The 18,831-nt window shown below is 47.3% G+C and overlaps 2 protein-coding genes across 3 annotated transcripts in view; one reads left to right on the forward strand and one right to left on the reverse strand.

Annotated features, from left to right (window-relative positions):
* On the forward strand, positions 1 to 18,078 carry KDELR3 (KDEL endoplasmic reticulum protein retention receptor 3). Of its 2 annotated transcripts, XM_075009057.1 has the most exons (6): positions 1 to 42; positions 353 to 469; positions 3,082 to 3,182; positions 3,869 to 4,027; positions 4,754 to 5,006; positions 14,569 to 18,078. In XM_075009057.1, the coding sequence occupies exons 2-6, from the start codon at positions 379 to 381 to the stop codon at positions 14,607 to 14,609; spliced, it is 645 nt and encodes a 214-aa protein (XP_074865158.1). In that variant the 5' UTR covers positions 1 to 42; positions 353 to 378; the 3' UTR covers positions 14,610 to 18,078. The 2 variants fall into 2 exon arrangements, with proteins under 2 accessions (XP_074865158.1, XP_074865153.1); XM_075009052.1 differs by lacking the exon at positions 1 to 42 and having other exon boundaries at positions 55 to 469.
* DDX17 (DEAD-box helicase 17) overlaps positions 18,017 to 18,831 on the reverse strand; it is a 27,571-nt gene continuing 26,756 nt past the window's right edge. Inside the window, exon 13 of the mRNA XM_075009030.1 lies at positions 18,017 to 18,656. Within this exon, the coding sequence (XP_074865131.1) occupies positions 18,166 to 18,656 (491 nt within the window). The 3' untranslated portion in view covers positions 18,017 to 18,165. The remainder of the gene's footprint in view (positions 18,657 to 18,831) is intronic.

Below are 18,831 nucleotides of genomic sequence, written 5' to 3' on the forward strand. Positions count from 1 at the left end.
ACTGGCACGCAGGGGAGGAAGAGGGCTGCAGGGAGATCAGAGGTAGAAATTGTGTCTGATAAAACAGATTAAATATACCACAAGGAGAAGTTCATTTTGGAGACAAGAGTATTACTGGAGAAAATTTTTATGCTAGGAAAGTGAGAGTTAATTCAGCTGCCAGGAGGCAGGAACAGGGGACTCCACACTCACAGAGAAAGAAAGTTGAATTGAGAGAGAGTTTGTAGCTGATCCAAGACAGAAAAGGGGTGGGTGGGGGGGGAAATCTCTCCAGCATTTATCAGAGACTCTCGTGGGAGAAACCAAAGTGAACTACCCAACCTTCCATCTTATTCAAAGCCACACTGATTAGTTTGTCCCCAGGAAAATCTTGGAGCAATGAACATATTCCGGATCCTGGGAGACGTCTCCCATTTGCTGGCAATGATCATATTACTGGTCAAGATCTGGAGATCCAAGTCCTGTGCCGGTGAGTTCCTTCCCCCACCCCATGTGTGCGGGTGCATGCTTGGAAAGGAGAGCCCCCAGCTGGCTTTGGGGCTTTGGTTGTCGGAGGGAAGACAAAGAGGCGATGAGGCAGGGGCATTGAGTGCGGAAAACTAAATCAATGGCTCTCTAGCTACTGTCAGCCTGTGCTCTCCCTAATCAGCTTCCTAGGGAGAATTAAGACTTCCCCTGGCCATCTTCCCCATGCTGCCTTCTGCCTACCTCTTCCCCATCTTCCTCCTTCCCCACTGACCAGTCACCCGTTTTTTTTGGATTAGGGTTCTTAACACAGAGAGTGAGAGAGGCCAGCAAAGCCACCCCAGCTCACTATTACTTCCATTAGGGGGCAGGAGAGGGATGTGAGTGGGAGGAGGGTGCTGTGATGTGGCAGAGTGAGACAAAACACATTCGTTCTTAGCACAGGTGCTGCTTATCTTGGGGTGGAGATTAAGCAAGAGCTGCTACTGGGGCTGGAGAACGGGAAGGAGGGGTTTGCGTGCGTGCAGCTGGAAAGCCTGTTCCAGGCAAAAGATACAAAGAGCGCCTCTGAAACATCCCCTGCTAAAAGGCAACTGAATTGCAGGGGTGTAACGTTACAAGTGATACATGACTGTCTTTCTTCCTAACCTCCTGGGCTGCATCTGCTGGACAGATGCTGCAGAGCAGCTGTAATAATACTCGGCACCTTCTCAGCATCTCCAATCACTTTACAAACCTTCCCTGAGCCTTGAACCTCTGCAAGGGGGTTTTAGATTAATTTTTAAAAGGTGCAAACACAGGCCAAAAGCAGAGAGGGGTGAAGCCATCTGGCCAACACCACCGAGCGAGTCAATAACTGAGCTGGGAGCAGAACTCAGCTATAATGGCCTTTCCCCTGCTCTAAGTGCTAGGCCATGGGAGTAACATGGAGCCTGGACTGCTGAGCTGCTCTCTGTTAGGAGAAGCCATTGGCTACTAGGAAAGGGAACAGTTTTAGTGCTCGCAACCTGAGTGACTTTTGAGCTGCTGAAAGAGGAGAAATGTAGAGCTCTGCAGCCTGGAACCTCTCATTATTTTTTCACAGCAGTGACCTCAGAGGCTGGGATCATGCAAGTTTCCCTCCATATCCTACCATCTTCTTCAGTGTATTTCAGCTTTGCTCTCAAGTTCACTGGGGGCCGACAGCTCTTATAGTCTGTGGGATGGGACCTGACCTCTGAGCCCGCTCACTACTGAGGCAAGAAAAAGCTACTTCACTAGGATAGTGGTGAAGCGCTGGAATGTGTTACTGAGAGAGGTGGCAGATTCTCCATCCCTGGAGGTTTTTAAGTCCCAGCTTGACAAGGTCCTGACTGGGATGACTTAGTTGGGGTGGATCCTGCTCTGGGCAGGGGGCTGGACTCAATGATCTCCTGAGGTCCCTCCCAGCCCTAGGATTCTACAAAAACATCACCAATTCCCACTTCCGACAATAGGTAGGGGGAGAGGAAAAGGGCATGTTCCAGAGAACCAGGATTGAACAGGGCATGAAAAATGAAGCCCTCTTGCATCAGAGTTGAGCCCTGCAAGGCAAGTCTGTGGCATGCTGGAGGTGGACTTGGGAATTCTACACTGCCATTTCCCACACAGGATCTGCTCTGCAGCTTGGCAAGTTTTGCCCATGACAAGCTCACTTAACGCAATAAATGGTATTAAACACATTGTCTCTATCTCAATAAAATCCTCCCACCGTCTCTCCTCACCTAGTAATTCAGTGCAACTTACCACATACACTGCTTTGACCACACACAGGGTGATTATCGATGCTCTGAGCACTCCCTTGATCAGGGTCAGCAACCCCCCCAAGCACATATGCCAAGAGTGGCAGACAAGCCGATTTTCATTGGTACGCAAGGTGGGAGCTCAGCCCCACCCTACTCCACCCCGCAGCCAGGAGCTTACTCAAAGCCATGCCGCCTGCGGGTTAGCAAAAGACCAGCTAATGCTACCAACCACCATCTAAATGGTAAAGCTCGGCATCTTCCTTTATTTATGAATGAAGCTGCTGTAAGTAGGACTGCTAGTGACTTTAAAAAGTATCACCAGCGCTCAGACCCTACACAGAGGTCAAAAGGTCAAATTTCAGCACTCTGCCTTGGAAAGGTTGCTGACCCCTGCGCTAGTACATAAAAAATATAGGTCAGGGCCAAGTGGCCAGTTACTGGGCCATGCATGGCTCCAGCATAGCTTTCGGCAGAGAGGGAAAACATGGGTCTAGCAGGGTACTCATGGCAACAGCTACTTACTATTCAAATCTCTTTTGCATTTCAATTCAGTGAACCAATTTGACTGCCTAAGCAGCTACTTTCTCAGGTGTCACAAGGGCAGCAGGGTCTCTCTCACTTTTTGGGTTGGCTGACAGCACGCTTCATATGACAGCTATGGTCCTACAAACACAAGAACAGAACAGATAATGAAGCAGAAGGATTTTTGGTCTGTATCTGATACCTATACGAGAGGCTACCTGGACACACCGCAGCCGGGGGCAGCATTTGTGTGTGGAGTTATGACCAGCGGTGTATTACTCTAAACTCTTCCTCATCTTATCTCCCTCCTTTTCCTGCCTCTTTTGTGTAGGTATCTCCGGGAAGAGCCAGATGCTTTTCGCTCTTGTCTTCACCACCCGCTATCTTGACCTGTTCACCACCTTCATCTCAGCCTACAACACCGTGATGAAGGTAATGGCAGGGGGGACGCTGCTGAAGTCCCACTTTAAGCAACCCCAGAGGCTCCTCTTTGTAGTTACTTGGAGCAGGTGATGACATTTACCAAATTAGGATTTTAAAAGTCGGGGGAGGGAGCTTCCCACCTGGCCCCCAGAAGAGTCAAATTCCCTTTGGCAGGGGACGGATAGAACTGCGCTTTATAGCTACTATTTCGCCATTGACCAGAAAGAAATGACACAAACAGCCCATTCACCACACACAGCAGCTCCAACAAGCTGATTCCACTGCATTGGTAGTGCCCACCAAAACCAGAAGCAGAAGGCTGGGATTCAAGCCTGGGTGTCCTTCACAATAGGAGCATTAATGCCTTGGGGCACCACGGTAACAACTCCTCTCAGGCCTAAAGTAACAAAAGGAAAGACCTGGGCCTTCTACGTGGCAGTACTGGAGCAATAACTCTCAGGGTCACATGGCCCAGACACTTGCAGCATCCCCAGGAGCGAGCGTGGCAGAGATGGGAATCGGTCCTGGGTTTTCCAGGAAGCAGTCCAGAGCACTAACTTCCCCACCACCAGCATCTTCTAAGCAGGAGATGAATTAGGCAAGCAAGCCAGTCAGTCCCTTTGAAGGGGAGAAAACAATAGGAGGTAAGGTAAATGTCTCTGAAAAGAACTTTTTTGCTCTTTCACCCCCCACAGATCATTTTCTTGGTGTGCGCCTACATCACAGTCTATATGATCTACGTGAAGTTCCAGAAAACCTTTGACAGAGAGAACGACTCCTTCCGCCTGGAATTCCTCTTGGTCCCTGTTACAGGCTTATCCTTTCTGGAGAATCACAGCTTTACCCCCTTAGAGGTAAGCAAGTACAAAAACTGCACAGACAGGAGGAGAAAAGGTGATAGCCACTTAGTGGAAACCAGTTGGGATTTAGCAGGCTTAACAGAACATGGAAGTCAATTTTGTGAAGCTAGGGGCCAGGCTGTCTGTCTTTGGAGACAGACTCTGTCAAACAAAGTAAATCGCTGTTCAAATTTCTATGGCCTTACTTCATTCATGCCTCTGTTCTGAGACAGAGGCATTAAACCTAAAGGTTCATTCTTGATGACTCCGTTCAAATGTTGGCCTTTCAGCTAATATTACTAACAAGGAAACTAACCAAAACGAATGAAGATAGTGTTTTCAGGGTTGAGCCTCCTCCTTCCCAGAGAAATGAAATGAGACTGGCATCTGTGTACAACCGGACACCTTTCATTAAGTAAAGGGCCAGTAGGAACAGCTGAATTATATATTTAAACACACTCCTTACCTCCCTCACACAGATCTAAAAGATTCAGAACCATCAAATTGGGCATTGTTGGCCTACGCAGACAGTATAGCACTGTTACCCTCCTTTTCCCCCTATAATTTGCTATGCTTACTTGTTACTTCTAGTTGTAAAGTAAGTTGGAAGCTTTTGGGGGCACTGACTGTACATACCATGCAATGGCACAACAAGCTCTGACACCAGAATCAAGCCTTTGAGGGCTACTGAAATTAAATGGCCAGTAAGATTCTCTTCTGAATTGTTCCCACTTCCCACAGATCCTCTGGACCTTCTCCATCTATCTGGAATCAGTGGCCATCCTTCCTCAGCTCTTCATGATCAGTAAGACAGGGGAGGCAGAGACCATCACAACCCACTACCTCTTCTTCCTGGGTCTCTATCGTGCACTCTACCTTGCTAACTGGATCTGGCGCTACCACACTGAGAACTTCTATGACCAGATAGCTGTGGTTTCTGGGGTGGTACAGACCATCTTCTACTGCGATTTCTTCTATCTCTACGTCACCAAAGGTAGGTAGGGAGCTGGACTGAGGGTGAAGGCAGGAAGAGAAGAGTTAAATTTGGCTCAACTCTGCAAGCAGGGTAGAGGAGAGAAGGCAGGATGGAAGCTAGGTATGTGACCATCTTCAGAAAAAATGGTTACTCACCTCAAAACTTGTTCTTCAAGATCTATTGTTCACATCCATTCCACCCAGGCACGTGCACCCACATGTAGCTGGAAGATTTTTCCCTTAGTTGTTCTGGGTGCCCTGTAGAGAGGTCCCTTCATGGCATTCCATTCAATATAGGGCCTGCCAACCTCAGTTCTTTCTTGACGTCTACTCCAACAGAGGGAAAGGAGGGTGGGTATTGGAATGGACATGAAGTGCATTTCTCAAAGAACAACAGTTATGAGAAGGTGAGTAATCAGTTTTTTCTTCTTTGAGTGCTTGTTCATGTCAGTTCCAGTCAGGTGATTTCCAATTCTAAGTCTCAGAAGCAGGGTCAGAGTGCAAGTGTCGACTGACTGGAGCACTGTTCTACGAATGGCCGCATTGTCTATGGCCTACCAGATAACTGCTTAACATGCAGTGAAAGTAAGTGCAGAAGACCAGGTCACCAGTCTGTATATTTCCTGGGTGGGAACATGCAGGAGGAAGGCTGCTGAAGATGTCTGTGCCCGGGTGGAATGTGCTGCGAGGGGAGGGGCAGGCACCTCGGTCAGGTTATATAGCATTCATGGATGCAGAATGTGATCCATGATTAAAGTAGTGGACAGGAGACTGGAAGACCTTTCGTCCTATATGCCATGGCCACACATAGTTGAATAGGCTGCCAAAATGATCTTGTTCTTTCAGTGTGAAAGGTTTTAATGGTCTGTGAATGTCCAATGAATGAAGCATCTGTTCCCTCGCCACTCAGGATAGAAACCCAAGTCCTGGTTAACGTGAAATTGGGAGACAGTCTCCCAGAGGAAAGCTGGATTTGGCCTGAGCTAAACATTGTCCCGCTAGAACATTGTGTAGGAAGGCTCTAATGGTTCTGGTTGTACAAACTCCTGGTTGTGGTTGTCACTACCAAAAATGCCACCTTATATGAGAGGTAGAAGAGGGAACAAGGTGCTAGAGACTCAAAGGGTGATCCCATGGCTCTGGAAAGGACCAGACTGAGGTCCCAGGCTGGGCCTGGTGGTCAGACATGCAGGTATAGGCTGTAGAGACCTTTCAGGAAATAGCTGACCATGGGGTTGGTGAAGATGGACTAGCCCTCTGCGTCCAGATGGCACATGAAAACTGCAGCTAAGCAGCCCTTATAGATGACATGGATAGCCCCTGCTGTTTAAGATATGGGAGCAAATAGCCCAGTATAAGTGGAACACAAACACACGGAGGTGGAGAATGTTGCACCTACCAGATTGAAAACCTCCTCCGTTTGGCCAGGTAGGCAGGAGAGTTTCCTAATACCAAGGGGGACTTGTCTGATCAGGTCTGAGCACATGAGCGCCATCAGGTTTGGCCATAGAGCTTCCATGCTATGAGATGCAGTGACTGGAGGTTCAGATGCTGTAGAGGACCTCGAATCTGTGTTACCAGGTCTAGGAAGAGCAGCACAGTAAGAGAGGACTGTGAACTGTTTGTGATGGTTGTTCATCTGAGGTACCTGCTGAGGAACGGTGTAACAGCCATGTGAAAGTCAGAGTCTTTCAAATGGAGGCGGGGGCATACCAGTCTCCTGGACCCAAGAAGGAAATGGAGGCCAAAGAGACCATGTAAAACTTCAGTTTCTTCAGAATCTGTTGAGCTCACACAGGTCTAGAATGGGCCTTTGGCTTTTGGGATTAGGAAATATCCAGAATAGAAGCCCCTCCCTTTCAGCTCCTAAAGAACCTCTTCCACTACCTCTGAAAATGGCTGAGAACTGGAAACAGCATCTCCTTTCTAAGGTGTGGAGTACTGGGGTCTGACATGATATGGGACCTGACCGGACAGAAAGGGGATAATTGGGATGAGAAGGCAAGGCAGGATGAACCCAGTCCTTGTACTGGTGTGCCATCCTCGCGTGCACCTTCCAAAGGCCTGCTTGTGGCTGGATGAAGGATTAGGCTGACCAGAACCCTGGCCTGAGGACAGGTGCAGTTACTTCCTGCTGCGCTTGCTTCTCCTCCAAGAACCATTCTGTCAGTTCTGGGGTTGGTAGAACCTGGGGGTTCTGGTCTAAAATGCTTCTGCTGCCTGGCTGGGGTGTGGTGGTCCAGCAATCAGAAGGTGGGTCTAGAGACAATACAGGACCTGCGACATCCGTTCCACCCTCACCCTAAGACCTAACCCCTGCTCCTGTCCACTTCATCTACAGCCGGGGGATGGAGCGGGCTGGGACCAGGTCACTCCACTTCTTGGCACCACTAGTGAAATGAGTGCAGGGGTGGAACTGACCACTGCTGCTTCTTTGCCCTGCTACTGCCCTCCCCCCATGCTCCTGTCCCTGTGGACTGGTCCTGCAAGACCATGAGTGCAGCCCCTCCTCATGGAAAAGCAGGCCCCTGCCAAGGGAGTGCGGGGGCTCAGGCTGCATAGAGCATCAGAACTGCCAGGGACAGCCCAGTCTGATAGCCCGGGTGCTCTTGTGGTTAGCTGCATCCACCACTAGGGACTTGGGAGGGGAGCGAATGTTCATACCCCCTTGACAGTACAAAATAGCCCCCTTCATTTTGTTTGGCTTTTGGGGGCAGGAAGGCTGGGGATTGCCACTTGGTCCTTGTGGCGTCAGAAGGTTTTAACTCAGGGCAGGGTGATGTGGGGACGGGCTGTCCGCGATTGCGTCTGCATCATCCGCCCGTTGCCCAGCCTGGATCTCCAGAGTCTGGGCCTCAGCCTGCAGCAGTTGGGGAGGACCCGCTGTCCTCTGGTGTTGGAGCCACTGAGGTGTCTGCCACCACCTTGCGCACAGATGAGGAAGATAAGGGTAGGTGAGAGGCAGATGTTCCTTTCCCCCGACAGCCAGGGGATCTCACAGCATCCTGGGCGACTGGGCTGCTATCACTGCCGCTGATAGAACCCCTAGAGCCAGTGTAGACAGGAGTGGTGCCAATGGCAGAGCAGGGCTGCAGGGCTTGAAAAACCCCAGCATTGACTGTCATTACAGCTGCCCTGAAACCTGCTGCGGAGGGGATATGAAGGTACCCAAGGCTGCCACTGCAACTCTGCAGTGAGATCCCTGGCCTTGACCCTGATGAAAGACCCAGGGTGTCCAAAGAGGCCACTGAGCAGGGGAATACCACTGTGCAAACCCCGGTGTCTGGTATGGGTCATGAGCCCTACTCAGACTTGATCTTCTACTCTGGCTGCTGTAGGGGGTCTGTCCTCCTCTCCAAGAACAAGCCCGGAGGAATGGAGCTTCTCGCTGCCAATAGATTGCTTTTCAGGCTAGGGGATCGATGTGGTTCCTGGACCGACACCCGGACAGGAGTGACGCTCCAGGGATGGGGATTGTCATGGCTGGTTTCCACCTTGAGGGTGCCCTAAAAGAAGCCAGAGATTGATCCTGTCGAGGTGGGGAGAACAGCACTATGAGGCGTAGCAAGTCCTGTGTCTCCTCAAAACCCTCTCTGGCCTCCTCTTCTTTTGTGGCACCAGAGATTGTGACCAGTGCCTGCCTGCAGCATGGGAAGCACAGTTGGAGTCAGAGTGGTACCAGGAGTTTGTCCTTGGCACCCATTCCTGTGCCAATGGAGCTGGGGTGTGCCACACCGAGGAGGTGGTGGCTGGCCTAGGATTGGCTCACACAGGGTCAAAACACAGCATGCATCAGTCAATCCTTCAAGGTCCCGGGGTAGGAGCCCTTGCAGATCCCACAATGATCTTTGTGGTGGTTCTCCCCTCCACACTTGAAGCACAAACTGTGTGGATTGCTTCTGGCCACACACACTTGTCACAGCGTATTTTGAAATCTGGAGACAACAGCAAGCCCTGGTGGCAGGGGAAACCCAACCACACAGAAAAATTAGCTAATTAATCTAAACAAACACTAAACTAGCCATTTGTAAGAACTCAATACACAGATCCTGCCAAAGCAGTTATCGAGATAGTCAACGCCAGTAAGAAAGAACTAAGAGGACACTGGTTTGGCAGCAGTGTTACCTGTAATCTGACTGCTTGGGTAGCCACGCTGGAGAAATTCAGGTGCCTGATTACTAGAGAGCTCACGGCTCCTTACAGCCAGGAGCATGTGTTTCTACTGATAGGCCACACCTACATGTGCCCTGGGGCACATAAAATTTATTCCACACACAGATGGAAAAAATTAGAGGAAACATTGGTCGTCAGAGCCCCATATTGAGCACCTTAAAGCTGCTACTCCAAGGGTCACTCAGCCTGACCAGTAGAAACCGCTAGGCAAAAGCTCTGACTGCTGTGCAGAGATACACTAGATTGGAATTGACATGAACAAGTACTTGAAGAACTGCCCTTAAAAACCAAAGGCGCTGTAGCAGACTGCATTTGTTTTCATGTTTAATCTTTCAAGGGCTACAGCTTCATACGCAACAATATGGAAAACATTAAGGTTGCAAATGCAAGCGCTCAGAAATTCAGAAATGCCAGAAGATTGCCTGTGCAACCGAATTTGACCCCCTTGGGCACATGCACTGTGACCGTCTTTATTACATGATCAAACGCTTCCTTGCCCCACTTCCACTCACAAGGCCGCTCCTTCAGTCCGTGCAAAAGGAAGGATAATGGTCATTGAAGCCACTTCTACACTAGCCCCTTCCTTTCGAAAAGGCATGGTGATGAGCGAGGTCAGAAGATGCTAATGAGGCACTGTCATGAATATGCAGTACCTCATTAGCATAACAATAGGTGCAGCAATTCGAAAGTGCCACTTTCAAATCGCACACCACCTGTGTCGCTGGGGGCCTTTCAAAAGGACCCTCGCATTGTCAAAAACCCCTTATTCCTATTTGGTTTTAGGAATAAGGGGCTTTTGAAGACAGAGGGGTCCTTTCAAAAGGCCCTCGTCTACACAGGCAGCGCATGATTTGAAAGTGGCACTGCAGCCACCATTATGCTAATGAGGTGCTGCATATTCACGGTACGGCCTCATTAGCATCTTCCAACCTCACTCATTACCGTGCCCCTTTCGAAAGAGCAACTATTGTCTATTTTGTTTGCTCTTCCTCACACAGAATGTGGCTCTGGTCCCTATTTATTGCACGTTCTCCGGACCCAGTCTACATACAGAATTACTGTCCTCACAGACTTCTCGATGCTGTTGCTCACTACAGTATTCAAATGCTTCACAAACATGACAGTAAACCCTTGATTTAATGGACCCTGATATAACGGTCACTGTCTGCCAGCCCCCTGCTTCTCCCCAAATAAACGCCAGAGACGCACCAGAGCTGCTGCTGGGGCTGGAGGAGCTACCAGAGTGGCTCGGGCCATTGGGGCCAAAGGAGCTGGGGGGGCTTGTGGCCAGGGCGCAGGAGCTCTCCTCCCCCAGCCCTGTGTGCATGGAGAGCATGTTAGCACCTGGCCTGCAATGGTGTCGGAGGCTGCTGCCCACTGGCAGGGTCGGGGGTGGCCATGCTCTACCTTCACGTAGGTGGCTGGGAGCCAGGGGCTGGAGGAGCCACAGTGCTGAGAGCTGCAGGAGGTGGAAGGAGCCAGGCCAGCATTCAGCTCCTCTCCTGGTAACTGGGAGAGGTAGATGGAGGAGTGAGGGGAAGGATGGGGCAGAGGACAGGGGTGAGTGATGGGCTGGGAAGGTCAGTGCATCAACATACAGGATAACCATTTAGCTATAACAGACTTTGGGCATTAACAGACACCCCTTCCCCCATTAGTCCGTTAAATTGAGGGTTTACTGTATTTTCAACTCCTCTGTGAGGGAAGCAGTATCTACATTTTAACAAGGGAAAATGAGGTGCAGAAATTGTAACATGGTCACTAATGTTAGGTTCCTCCACGCAGATGCTTCTAGCCTGATTTTTCAAAGGACTGTACTTTTATAGCACATGATAGTCAGAACAGAGCTCACGCTGGCTTCAGCTGGAGTTGTGAATGAGTCCTTTCACAAATTGGAACAAAAGGTCTAAAACTGGACAATGACAAACACAAGCAGTGGTCACTTGAAACAGCATTTCAGTGACCTACCTGCACCATATATGAAGTCTGGCAGAGGCAGGGATAAAATCCAGCTCCCCAGGGTATAACAACAGCTTAAACCAGAAAACCACCTTCTCTCTTGCTTAAGTTTCTTTCCTCAATCATTATATGTCTTTCTACATATTCAACAAATGAGAGGGGGAAACTACAAGAAACAGCTTCCTTCACAACCTTGATTCCTTCCCAGGGAAGATGCATCCTATGCACTGAATGAAGAAGTGATTTTCTGGAAAAAGAACCCCTGGCTGTGTTCATGTAATTAAAGACCATCGCATAATGCATATGCATATGGTGGCCAAATTAAAAGCATGGAGATTTCTAATTCGGGTATTTCCCAACTTCTGAGCGCTTGACTTTGCAACCTCAACATGCAGTTGCCTAGATTTGTGGAAGGAAACTTCATACCCTTATGAGCAACGGAGAGACCTTTAAATCCGCAGCAAAGTCTGCCTCACCATTTTACGAGGACAAACCACTAGAGGGGGATGAAATACTTTGTCGGTGAGTTTCACAGCTATTTGCTGAACAGCACAGGAGTGTTGAGACTCAGCAACTGTGGGCTCCATTCCAGGCTTTGGAAAAGCATGTTCAGTGACTACAGACCCCTTTTTCCACCATCCCCTTCTTCTGCTCCTGCTCTATTACAACCAGATCTCTGTTCCCTAGTGCAGTCTCTGCTCCAGACTTAATTCCTCCATGCTCTATGGTTCAGTCAGACTGTTTCTTCTCCACACTGCTCCGATATCAACCGAGGAAACAGCACCTAAGGCCACATCCCTACACTGTATTTACATGGATATAACTATGTTGTTCCTGTGTGTGAAAAACCCGGCTCTTTGGGCAATGCAATTGTAGCAACCTAACCCTGATGTACATAGCACAAGGTAGACAGGAGGGCTTTTCCTGTCAGAGCTACCACCTCTCCTGGAAGTGGATTAACTACACTAGTGTACATCTTCACTGAAGCACTACAGCAGCACAGCTGCACAGTTGGTGTTTTGGGTGTAGTCTTGCCCTTATGAGCAAGTTTCACTGAGACATGGGAGAAAACAGCTCCCCACGACTTTTAGTTGCAGGGAAGGTCCTTCTCAACTTCTGAGAAACGCCCAGTAAGCTGAATCTCCAGTGATTTTAACGGTTGAACTCTTAACAAGTCTCTGTGGAGCACATACAAACACATTTTCAAACACCCAAACTCAGGCAAATATGGGCGGATTTTCATGGAAATAGGGGGAAAAAAAGAACACCCCTTATTTAAGCAAAAAAAAAAAAAAAAAGGGCAACCAATGCTTTTTGGCAATTTTCAAATCCCTGAATCAAAGTGTGGAGATGGTGGAGTTGGTCAGTCAAACAGCTGCAAGAATTTGTTTTAAAAAATTACACATGGACAAGATTTCTCCAAATCTCCTTTTCAGAAGCATCTGGACTGTTTTAACCCAAACATCCCAAAAGTCATCCTAAGGCATGGAACCTCCTGCTTGAATGATTACATAGTGTTCTGGAAACTTCTGAAAACAGGATGTTACAAAAGGAAAGCATCAGGCCATATTAACCAAGAGTCAGCACCAGCTCTTTCTAACACAGGCTATCACAGGGTAACCCAGCCTTTTTTCATTGGGGGCCACACACATTTTTTACGTCGTCCAGGGGATGAATGCAAAATAGCCTCAAACCACCCTCTCCCCTCCCAGCTTAAACCCCTTGCAACTCCAAACCGCCCCCACAGCCCAGGATTAATTTACCCAGGAGCTCTGTGTGCTGCCGCTGCCCACTACTCCTTCATTGGGTCATCCCCCCAACCCTCCTACTCCCCCCCTCCCCACTATCATCATGGCAGGGGCAGCTCCCAGCACCTTAAAGGAATAGGACTCAATTTAATTGGTTTAACAACCAGATCCCTCCTGCTGGCTGTCAAACCAATTGAATTGAGTTCTATTCCAGTGTTTTCTCTGACCTTTTTTTATAAAGTACCCCCAATACCCCCACTTTGCAGATACACACAAAAATCCCCTATCATTCTCTCCTCTCCTCCAGAGCTACGTACCCTCAGCTCCCTGCTTTAACCCAATTCCCCCTTCCCTCCCTTAGAACCAAGCATCCCCAGCTTCTCCACTTTAACCCAATCCCCACTCCTCTCCTCCAGAGCCAGGCAACCACAGCTCACCATTTTAACCCAATCCTCCCTTCCCCAGAGCCAAGAACACTCAGTCCTCCTGCTTTAACCCAATATCCCTCCCTTCCCTCCTCCAAAGCCAGCCCCTGCCCTTCACTACATTCCAACACCAGCAACTCACCAGAGCTGCCACTGCCACCATCACCGCTACCATGCACTTCCCCTGCCAAGCATGGGGGGTGGAAGAGACATTTGCAGCGAACCCACAGCTGCATCCTGCAGCTCTCAGCATTTTATTGCAATGCGGCTCCAGCGCGTGTAGCCCCTACTGTGCTGTACAGGAGCTGGAGGAGTCAGGCAGCACAGGTGGGAGCCTCAAATGGCTCCTTAAAGAGCCACATGTGGCTTGGCACCGCCCAGCTGCCTTTTAAAAACGGCACCCCTGCTAGCCACAGGAGTTGGATTCTGGCCCACAGGCTGCATGTTGGACACCCCTGGGCAATCACCACCCTTGTACATTGACTGGAAGGCCAGCCAGCCACAATAGTCCAACTCAGGCATGAGATGGCCAACCAACACACAGATACTGTACCTTTTAAAAGTTGTGAAATACTTGATCCTTGTATTCTTAGCAAACACACATTTTGTAGCCATGAGGCTACAGTTCCAGTAGCAGGTTTGACCCCTGACTAAATGTTAAAGATTTCAGAAAAGTGAGCTCGCACATGAGCCAGGTGAGTGGGGAAGAGGGAGACAAAGCTAATCCAGAATGACTGATTTTCATCAAGAGTATTCTATGCATTTATAGAGCACTCTGCCTTCCTTTAAAGAACATATTGCAGCAGCAGTTTTTACCCAAGGCTGAATATGAATGATTCCTTCTCTCAAAGCTCATCAGTTTTGAATGCATTAATCCTGTTAAGCCTGCACAGCTCTTCAAGACCCTGAGGGAGGGTCACATCCAACTATTTGGCAATACAGATTGTATCCTGTGGTGCTGCTAGCTTACGACAGTAAACTCTGGACAACGGTGTTTGGTTTCATGCTATGCACACTCTACTGCTGTCCTAATGAACCAAGAACAAAGTGGTATTAAGAATGCTCTATCTGCACTTCAGTCATGTGAGGCTTAGAAGTAACTATCACTGGCTCACCACTGCCACCAACAATCCTCTGGTGATCCCCTTTCTAAGTAGTTGTGAACTTCTCTTGCAGATGACATTTTTAAAGAGCAGGCATAGGGACTTTACCAGGGAAATGAAACAAGGGATTTACTCATGTTGTTTAATATGTTTTCTTCCTTTTGCTTCTACAGTCCTGAAGGGGAAGAGGTTAAGTCTCCCAATGCCAATCTGAAAACAGCACCAAACACCACAAGACTTCCCCACAGATGCAGTTTGAAGATCACAGCTTTCTTCTCCTGCCCCACATTGACAAAAATGGCTCAGCTAAGAAGCTCAACTCAGTGCCAGGAAAACACCAAGACTTGGATGCTGATAAGCTCTTGATCTGCCACGGGCTTGTTCCTTAAATGTCTGCTTGTATTTTTGCCTAAGTAAATTTTATACTGGTGAATGGTTCTGGCTAGTGACTGAAATCTTCCATTCTCATAGTAGGTATAGATATGCAAGGTCTTAATTCTCCCTCCTCTCTTTCCCTTCCCTCCCCAATTCCAAAATCTGTCTCAAACCTGACCCCTTTGGGGATCACCTTACAGGGTGAAGAGTTTTGTTTCCACAGCCTATTCTCTTTTATTTCAAAGATCCACAGATGTAAGATAACTGCTTGGCTCTTAGCAAAATGGTACCCCAAACCACCAGTCCATTTCATACTGGGAAAACAGGTATGAAACAGTATGGAAGACGAACCACTTATGAATATTGCCATTTTTGCAGTGGTCTTGCAGTCATGTAATTATTGCAACACAAGACAATATGAAGTGGTCATCAAGAAGTGCAATTCCCGATATACCAGTGTTCCAGGTCATAAAAATGCAAGGGTTATAGCTGAATATCTTTCAATGTTTAAAATATTAAAACATTCTGCTCTACCTTTTGATCACAGTCTCTGGTGTTCTACAAATAATGAACATTTTTATTAAAACATTTAGCTGGTGACAGATGTGACTACTACTTTGATTTTATTTTTTATTATATACAATGGAGATAAGCACTGCAATGGGGGTGGGGGTGCAAAAGTATTTACATTCTGGAAACAAAAGCAAATGCTCACATTCTATTGACAACAGTGTTTTTATTTATACCTACAAAAGAAAACAAGATGTATCAAAAGGACAATTTACAAACTAAGAATAGTAACATAGCTCTTAGCATCCTGTGTCTGAACATCACAAATATGACTCTCTCAATTCAAGTCTTTGTTAACACAACAGGAATGTGTCCAGAGACCAGCAAGGGTGTGAAACAGAGCACTGATCCCCCACAAAAGCCAACTAACCCTTCAGTTGTGAGAGAAATCCACACAGTTAAGTTGTTTCAGGAAGTGGAAAGGGAGGAGATGTTACACATTTGACACTCCCACAAACATTTACAGATAGAGAACAATGCTAACATTAATAGATGTTAATGCTGTATCAACAAGGGCCCTTTAGCTGGTATATGGAACAAACTAGCAAGCACCGGGTGAGATGGGGCAGCACATGCTACCGTGCATCCAAGAACCAAGTTAACATTAAAGATTGGGCATGAGAGAGACTGGACTGCAGCTAACACCAAGTTACAAAAAAGCACTGCAAGACTTCAGCGTAGCTGTTATATATCTGCCTAAGTCCCTGAAGGAAGAAGTGAAAGCTACTGCAGACTGCAAGGTAGTTTTGGCTTTCCAAAGACACTTCCTAAAGACAGTTAGGCAGTGTGTCCCACTCCATGCTCTTCCACACCCACAGACACTTACAAATGAAGAATAGCTCCACGCTTGCTTGTGGGGGAGATAAAAGACAGTAGTCAGTCAGTGCTGGGGAAGTAAAAGTTCATTTGTGGCCATCATTTAAACACACAAGCACAAAAATTTCTTGCCAAAGTAATAGTTAATTTAAAAAAAAATAGCCTCAACTTAAGAAAGATGGGGTGTTAACAGGACTTAAGTTGTCCCCAAGATTGCGCTAATAACCTACCTGTAAGATGCGCACAAACCATATATTCTTCCCACACCTCACACTATGCCATAAGATCAGTATTTAAAAAAAAAAAGGAGGAGAAAGCTTTTTTTTTTTTTTTAAAAAAAAGCAAGTCCCCTTCTCTTGGGGCTATCAAATATTCTGCTCTCCTATGGAAGGGATGGGCTGCCTTTCAGGATTGTGATGCCTTGTTTGTGATTACCACAGACTCCCCCAACAGAAAATAGTAACACAACAAACTCTTGTACTGCACAGATTACGCCTTGCAAACCAGTGAATAGCTCTGATTTCCACCAAGTCATCCAAACACAAGAGCAGTCAACTCTATTATCCACTGTCCCTGTACCGTTTGCTCATGGCAATTACAAAGCAGACACACTTTACTACTTAAAGGGGAAAACCCCAACACCTACCTTAGCCTGTAGAATAAACAAGATTGAATTAAAATGTTTACTAAATTTGCAATTTTCCTAACATTTCCTAGAATGCTACCTACCTGCAACAGCGGAGCTCAAAAGGGACTGCTGGGGCTAGGGAAATGCCAGGGAAAATATCAGGCAATGCAGGGTATGAAAGAAATGCTGCTTTAGAATCAGGACACACTAACCAGCTCTCTTCTCACCTCATAAAGAGGGGTTTCTAGTTGCATCTACCCCCCAGATCCCATTAAATATTAAGTGGGAAAACTTTGCTACATTTCACTCAGCACAGTAGCTTTCTAAATGTGCCCCAAAACAAGAGATCCTTCTGCTCACTAAAAATATCAGCAAACAGCACTGATCATCTTAATTCTGGTCAGAGTTTCTGTGCCTTCTACAGAATAGTTATTTCAGTGATCACAGCAATCAGAATGTGAGGGTGGAAGCTGGTTTAAGTCAGTCAGTAACCAGATTTAATCTATTCCTGTAATTTAACCATCACAGGGGGACAACTTCGTTGGTAAACATTTCAAAAGGATGTTATATTTCAACAGTGTAAGTCCTTAAACTGATTAGATGTGGGGTTTGACACACCAAATGAAAACAGATTTCTGGTTTCTGACACAGGGCTTTACTCCCCTACTCCTTACCACACGTCATAGAGGTTGACTTCAGAAAAGAAGGATGCTGCAACCAGGAGTTGCAAAAATGTCAACCAGAACAGTTTTACACTATCTGTGGGGCAACATTCAGAATGCCTTCAAACTGAGAAAAATAAGCAGTTTCCCTTACTAGTTTATTTATGCCAGAGTACAAGCATCATGTTCATTTATTGAAAAAAAAAAATCTCAAATCTAGAAAACAAATGAGCACAGCCCCCTTGTATTTATTACATTAAGGAAGTGTGCCTTGACTCCCCAGAATTCCCCTCTTCTCAATACCTCCTGAAATTAAGTTAGCACATTATAGCACAGAGCCCCACCCCCCACAGTAAGTTTTCCCACACAAACCTCAGACACCAAAAGGACTGGGCTGGGACCTGTCATATCTATTTTCTTTTAAGAGAAAATTAAAAAAAAAAAAAAATTGTCCTGATTTTCAACATGCAAGACAAATTAAAAAAATTCCAGTCAATTTTTTATATATATATAGTTTAAAAACCCACTAAATAAGCAATTGTGGACTGGGCGCCAGTTTTGGTGGGCAGGAGGAACTGGGATGGTGAATCCTAAATCTAACCTGCATACAAAAGGCATTACAGAGGGGGGGGGGGAAAAAAAAAGAAAAGAAAAAGAAGGAAAGAAAAGGTTCCTTTAAATGCAAGAGCTCTAGACTGGTCACCAGCAGCCAAGTGGTCTCATTTGCGTGAAGGAGGAGGGGGTGGGGGAGGCGGTGGATACTGGTAGGTGGCAGTCTGTCCCATATAACCAATCATGTTAGTAGTGCCTGGAGGCTGAGGAAATTGTTGTGACATGAGAGGCTGTGGCTGCTGGCCTGACCGACCTATCCCTGCATACTGCTGTTGGGTGGCGCTTTGAGCGGTTCTCCCAGCGGTGGCAGTGCTAGTGGCAGCATAGCCAGCAGCACTGTATTCTGTAGCAGTGCCATAACCACTTGTGCCATAGGCAGCTGCTCCATAGCTCCCTTGGGCATAGGCATATTGGCTCTGCTGTGCCCCAAAGGCAGAATTTGGACTTCCATAAGCAGTGGCTCCATTGGCAAAACTGTCACCACGGTCACGGTCTCTCCGCCCTTCTTTTACTCCCCGAAGCCTCCGTTCACACTCATCCTGGTACATCAGGTTAGGGTTGTTGGCTGAACTGGCAGTGCGGTAACGAGAACGACCTCCTGGTGGTAAATACAATAGAGTTCAGTACTGTGGATAACTCAAATAAGGGATATACAGCATGGAATTTTCATGCTGGTTTTAAGTGTTCCCTCACCACTAAATCAGCAGTTCCATGACAGTAGTGCCAGAGACCACAGTAAAAGCATTTTCAATTCACAAATATTCCTGCACAAC

The sequence above is a fragment of the Carettochelys insculpta genome, chromosome 1 (assembly GCF_033958435.1).
Source record: "Carettochelys insculpta isolate YL-2023 chromosome 1, ASM3395843v1, whole genome shotgun sequence".
Classification (NCBI taxonomy): domain Eukaryota; kingdom Metazoa; phylum Chordata; order Testudines; family Carettochelyidae; genus Carettochelys; species Carettochelys insculpta.

Bases quoted from the DNA above. Each gene is read 5' to 3' on its own strand.
- KDELR3 (XM_075009057.1), top strand. From the start codon at position 379: ATGAACATATTCCGGATCCTGGGAGACGTCTCCCATTTGCTGGCAATG. The intron at 4,028-4,753 runs GTAAGCAAGTAC...CACTTCCCACAG, and splicing joins ACAGCTTTACCCCCTTAGAG to ATCCTCTGGACCTTCTCCAT. The intron at 5,007-14,568 runs GTAGGTAGGGAG...TTGCTTCTACAG, and splicing joins CTATCTCTACGTCACCAAAG to TCCTGAAGGGGAAGAGGTTA.